This window comes from Nansenia antarctica (assembly GCF_963989245.1).
Source record: "Nansenia antarctica genome assembly, chromosome: 10".
Taxonomy (NCBI): Eukaryota; Metazoa; Chordata; class Actinopteri; order Argentiniformes; family Microstomatidae; genus Nansenia; species Nansenia antarctica.
In genome coordinates, this window is record NC_137680.1 from 34,384,923 (window position 1) to 34,391,558 (window position 6,636).

Sequence of the window (6,636 nt, forward strand, 5' to 3'; positions counted from 1 at the left end):
TACCGAGAAAAGACATTGCACAATTTGAATTGCACTTTCACTTTACTGTAGTAAACTTTACTGTAGTAAAGTACCTGCTGGTTACTGTAGTAAAGTGTAAAGTGTACCCACAGCTGGTTATCACATAATACATGCACATATAATACAATACGTGTGATATCATAATCCTACATTTAGGATTTAACGAACAAGTTCTGTTCAAATTGCATATTGGGCCTGAAAAGATATGTTTAATGTAAGTGATCCTCCTTTTATTTCACACTTAGTGCAAACACTGTCCATGTGCACAATCCCCACCTTGAGACAATGAAAGATGACGTACTCTACCACTTTAACCTGGGGACCTCTACTCACAACCTTCCAGCCATGTTTGGTGATGTTAAAGTAAACATTTTACTTCCTTATTACAAAATTGCAACTCTAAATGGAAAAGCATAACATCATCCTATTTATTGCATTAAATTGAATTAGACATAAAATGTTCATCTTTATTGGTATCGTCACAAATTTGCTTTTACACTACCCAAGTCCTTCTGAACACATGAACTGCCTGAACGTTTCTTTTTGTCCTGTTCCCAGTTTGTGTGTGTTGGGGGCAGTCCCTGGAGGATGAAGTCGTTCATAGAGTACATGGCTGGGGAGCTCGGGCTGGAGGACCCCAAGTCTGAGTACCCAAACATCTGTGCTGGAACGGACCGCTATGCCATGTACAAGATAGGCCCTGTGCTGTCTGTTAGTGTACGTGAAGACATACACACATACATCACATTCATGTCATGGAATGATCTCTCAGTATAAAGTTGAAGGTTAAGCCTTAACGTGCACATCTGGGTTTAAGTTTCTTCCATGGCATGAGACTGAATTGAATGGGTGTCCTTACAGTGTAATGTGTGTGTGACATGTCTCTGTGTTCTCCAGCATGGAATGGGCATCCCCTCCATTGCCATAATGTTACATGAGCTCATCAAGCTGCTCTACCACGCACGCTGCACGGATGTTACAATTGTGCGCATTGGGACCTCAGGGGGTATAGGTAGGTAAAGGATTTATTTAGAAGTAGTTTGTCTTGCTCTACTTAGTATCCAGTGCCTTAAATATGTTGTCATTAACCATGTGATTTCCATTTGAAGTTATAGTAACAAACTGATTATAATAGTTAATTTGTTGTCATGGCACCATGATTGCTGTAAATTGAAAATAGAGAAACACTTTTTTGATTTTGTTTACAAACTAGTGATAATGCAGGAGAAGTGGTATAATGTTATTCATATGCCTTCATAAAGCTATAATAATACTTATTTACTATTTACATCCGCAGGCCTTAGCCCAGGCACCGTTGTGGTCACCAAACAGTGTGTAGATGCCTCCTTCCTACCCAGGTTCGAGCAGGTGATCCTGGGGAAGACGGTGGTCCGCAGCACTGATCTGGACCGAGGCCTGGCTGATGAACTGCTACAGTGCAGCAAAGAGCTGGATCTGTTTGAGACGGTCATGGGCAACACCATGTGTACCTTGGATTTCTATGAAGGTGAGGTGTCATGTCAGTGCTTTTCTTATCATTGAATGAATTAATAAATGTAGTAAAGGACACTTTTTGAGTGTAGGTGTGTACAATAATTATTGTTGTCAAAGCATAATTTTACCCTGGATTTACCAGTGGATTTGTTGTTTTCATTATCCAATAGTAGATGCATTCACAAAAAGTCACTCTATCTCTGAGTCAATATATCTTTCTTTGAAGTCAGTCCTGATGTTTCAAATTGCCCATTTGATTAAATTCCTAGAACTTCCAAGATTCCCCTCTCTCCCTCCCATGCGAGGTCTGTTCTGCTGAACAGTGCAAGAGCTAGCGCAGGCTACTCTCTGGGAACCACTAACCTCCTAGAGCAGGGGCAGAGTCACAAACACTCTTGTCTGACGTATTTTAACACGGTATGAGACTTTCTTTAGGAAGTAAACACAGATTTGGCGTTTGGATAGCTATTATGCAGCTGCATGCGAAATGCTTGTAGTTCGAGATGATACGCATCATGGATTGATCAGAAATACACATTGAAAATGGATTGCGGGTACATTTGCCCTTTCACATTCAATGTTGTTATGTGTTCAGGGCAAGCCCGTTTGGACGGGGCCTTCTGCTCCTACACAGAGAAGGACAAGCGGGACTATCTGACCAAGGCCTATGAGGCCGGGGTCCGCAATATTGAGATGGAGTCCTCAGTGTTTGCAGCCATGTGCAAACTCAGCGGTCTACGAGGTAGGACACACACACCTCATGACTTGGCAGAAATAGCATTCCCAGTTTCACATCTCTAGTTTCACTTTCACTTTATACCAGCTGTATTAGTTACACATATCATATCATAGATAATATATCATATCATAGATAACATATCATATCATAGATAACATATCATATCATAGATAACATGTCATGTCATAGATAACATATATCATATCATAGATATCATATCATAGATAACATATCATATCATAGATAACATGTCATGTCATAGATAACATATATCATATCATAGATAACATATCATATCATAGATAATATATCATATCATAGATCACATATCATATCATAGATAACATATCATATCATAGATAACATATCATGTCATAGATAACATATATCATATCATAGATAACATATCATATCATAGATAACATATCATGTCATAGATAACATATCATATCATAGATAATATATCGGGCCCTATTATGCACTTCATAAGTCTTAAGCAATAAGACGAGGCGGTAGATCTAAACTTAAGACGTGGAGGCGTGGTCAAGGCCACTTTGCTATTATGCGTGCTGCAGTGGGCGCCTAAAAGCCGGCGCTAAGCAAAGAAATTAGTCATGGGTGTGTTTTGGGCGTCTTCTCAATCAACCCAATCAGCGTGCCAGGTGCCATTCCCTTTAAGAACCGGCTGCGTTGAGTCATTAGCGCTATGCTATTATGGAAGTCCTGAGAAGGAGGTCAGCGCGCTTCTCTGCCTCTCCCTTCTGAAATAAAGCATTTATACTGTGACCGTAATTGACGTCTTGCCGTGGAGCCACGTGCGTGTTCATGTGTGCCCACATGCATGCGCAAACCGCGGAGGCGCGCTCGTGTTTCAAAACGTGCATGAAGTCTAAACTTAAGAACTTTTCAAACCACTTCTTAGCGATAGGAGCAAAGTCAGATCGCATAATAGCAGGGGCGCCTAGTGCACTTCATTAACATATGAACACTCCCACAATGAGCAATATATGCACGGGAGTTTTACGTCTTATGTGTGGGCGCCTATCGACACCTGCATAATAGCAGTAGCGCGTATGAAGCGCATAATAAGGGTGGCGGTAGGTCTTAACCTGGCGGTGCGTCTTAATTAACACTTAAGACGGCAAGTTAAGAAGTGCATAATAGGGCCCTCCATGTCATAGATAACATATCGGACCCTATTATGCACTTCATAAGTCTTAAGCAATAAGACGAGGCGGTAGATCTAAACTTAAGACGTGGAGGCGTGGTCAAGGCCACTTTGCTATTATGCGTGCGGTAGTGGGCGCCTAAAACCCGGCGCTAAGCAAAGAAATTAGTCATGGGTGTGTTTTGGGCGTCTTCTCAATCAACCCAATCAGCGTGCCAGGTGCCATTCCCTTTAAGAACCGGCTGCGTTGAGTCTTTAGCGCTATGCTATTATGGAAGTCCTAAGAAGGAGGTCAGCGCGCTTCTCTGCAGAAGAAAGTAACAAGCTCGTGCATGAGGTCATTGCTGACCAAACGACATATGTCAGTTACTGCCTGACGGGTGAAGCGCAGCTCATACAAGCATTGCTGCTCTGTAAACAGAATAAAAGAATATATATATAGGCTATATTATACATATTTTAATAATAGGCTATAATATAATTGTAATTGCAATATATTATAGCATTATTAACAGTTGGATCACCAATTGAAAGCGCTAAAATGCTTAGATCACGAATCCAGGATTGATTTGAGATTTGGCCTACCTGTCAGCCCGAAGTAACAAAGTCGTTGCCGGTATATGCGCTCGGCGCGCCGTCTTCGTCTATCATAATTCCTTCCTAGGATATATTCCATTGTTCTCTCTCTCTGGCTTAACATTTGCCAGTGGTGGCATTTATACTGTGACCGTAATTGACGTCTTGCCGTGGAGCCACGTGCGTGTTCATGTGTGCCCACATGCATGCGCAAACCACGGAGGCGCGCTCGTGTTTCAAAACGTGCATGAAGTCTAAACTTAAGAACTTTTCAAACCACTTCTTAGCGCTAGGAGCAAAGTCAGATCGCATAATAGCAGGGGCGCCTAGTGCACTTCATTAACATATGAACACTCCCACAATGAGTAATATATGCACGGGAGTTTTACGTCTTATGTGTGGGTGCCTATCGACACCTGCATAATAGCAGTAGCGCGTATGAAGCGCATAATAAGGGTGGCGGTAGGTCTTAACCTGGCGGTGCGTCTTAATTAAGACTTAAGACGGCAAGTTAAGAAGTGCATAATAGGGCCCATCATGTCATAGATAACATATCATATCATAGATAACATATCATGTCATAGATAACATATCATATCATAGATAACATACCATGGACTTTTGCTTCTTTGTCTCAATATGGCCAGATTTTTGTTTTTGTTAAACGGGTGCAGTGGTAAATAATCAAACGTTGTTCTATCTCTTGCTGTCTGAAGCCGCTGTAGTGTGTGTGACACTTCTGGATCGCCTGAAAGGAGACCAGGTGAGCAGCTCTCATGACGTTCTCAACGGCTACCAGCAACGCTCACAAATACTTGTCTGCAACTTCATTAAAAAGCTGTTAAAGAACCCTTCAAGAAAAGGTTGTTGATTTTAACATGGTCCTCTGTGGCTCAGCTGGTAGAGAGTGGCGATAACAACGCTTAGGTTGGTCACCATATATACTGAAATGTACTCACTCTGATGTAAGTCACTGGATAAAAATGCACTCACTCTGATGTAAGTCACTGGATAAAAAGCGTCAGCTAAATGGCATATATATGTAATATCTGATCACGCATTGCTGTTTATTTTCCTGTTTTTTTTAAAGCTTAATTTCATGCCACATCTCATTCAATATAGTATGTATACAGTATTCACAATGTTATCATTCAGAGATGTGTAAAACATTTTTTGCCATATATTGTAATTGTTATCCAGCCTTGTAATCTTGATAATAATCAAACAAACTACTTCACACTACCTCTATTTTTTTTGTACCAAATAAACTTATGTAACTAAGTAGTTGCATTGCTATACATTAGAAACAGTTTGAAGAACATAGCTGTCTGTAGGTATGTCATTCCTTCACTGTGAGGTGATATTTCAAGCCTAAAGCCTTAAAGGAAAATTTTGGTTTTCATGTTTTCATGTGTATTTGAAGTTTTAGGTGCTCCCGTGGTCACTTGTCATGACTCAAAGCATTTCAAGAATGTTAAAATTAAGACATGCATTCCTCATTTATGTTTTAAGTTTATGTCCTGTTATTAAAAATAAGATGTAAAGTCTTGGTTGGCTAAATGTTACATACTGAGTAATAAAACTGCAAATGTATTTGTGTGTGTGTCTTCTCAATCATCACGTCGGTGTTCTTTCCTCTCATGCACTTTGCTGCTGATTGACAATGACAGTAGTGATTATTGATGCATGCTCCTATTCCGTATGGAACTTAGCTGCTATAGAATCTTCATGATGGCCTCATTGACAACTCTGTAATGTACATTTTCCAAACTCTATAGGGCGATATCTCAGCGTTTCATTCAGAAACTTTAATCTGGTAGCTCACGAGAGTCGCTCAAGTGCTATGACTGCGTGTGTGCATGTGTATTTGCTTAGTTATCAATGGTGTGTACATGAACTGTAGGATATTTCATAATATCTTCCGAATAAGTGTATTTAATTTTTTACTGTTGATGAATTGCTGTCTCAGAAAGGTTCGCATCAAAGGACAGAGGGTGGTGCTCTTGACAGAGTTGGTCATAATTAAACCCCATCTTCCGCCCTCTCCTCTCCTCCTCTCCTCTCCTCTCCTCTCCTCTCCTCTCCTCCAGCACCTCTCCTCTCCTCTCCTCTCCTCCAGCCCTCTCCTCTCCTCTCCTCTCCTCTCCTCTCCTCTCCTCTCCTCCAGCACCTCTCCTCTCCTCTCCTCTCCTCCAGCACCTCTCCTCTCCTCTCCTCTCCTCCAGCCCCTCTCCTCTCCTCTCCTCACCTCCAGCACCTCTCCTCTCCTCCAGCCCTCTCCTCTCCCCTCCTCTCCTCCAGCACCTCTCCTCTCCTCCAGCCCTCTCCTCCAGCCCTCTCCTCTCCTCTCCTCTCCTCCAGCACCTCTCCTCTCCTCCAGCCCTCTCCTCTCCTCCAGCCCTCTCCTCTCCTCTCCTCCTGCCCTCTCCTCTCCTCTCCTCTCCTCCAGCCCTCTCCTCTCCTCTCCTCTCCTCTCCTCTCCTCTCCTCTCCTCTCCTCTCCTCCTCTCCTCCAGCCCTCTCCTCTCCTCCAGCCCTCTCCTCCAGCACCTCTCCTCTCCTCTCCTCCAGCACCTCTCCTCTCCTCTCCTCCAGCCCTCTCCTCTCCTCTCCTCTCCTCTCCTCTCCTCCAGCACCTC

At 42.6% G+C, this 6,636-nt stretch overlaps 1 protein-coding gene across 1 annotated transcript; it reads left to right on the forward strand.

Annotated features, from left to right (window-relative positions):
- Positions 1–306: 306 nt before the first annotated feature.
- upp1 (uridine phosphorylase 1) lies at positions 307–4,869 on the forward strand (the record flags this gene model as incomplete). The annotated part of the gene is made up of 6 exons (XM_080541242.1): positions 307–384; positions 580–738; positions 919–1,033; positions 1,319–1,528; positions 2,111–2,257; positions 4,715–4,869. 6 exons carry the CDS (start codon positions 307–309, stop codon positions 4,867–4,869), a joined length of 864 nt encoding a protein of 287 aa, XP_080397368.1.
- Positions 4,870–6,636: the final 1,767 nt, after the last annotated feature.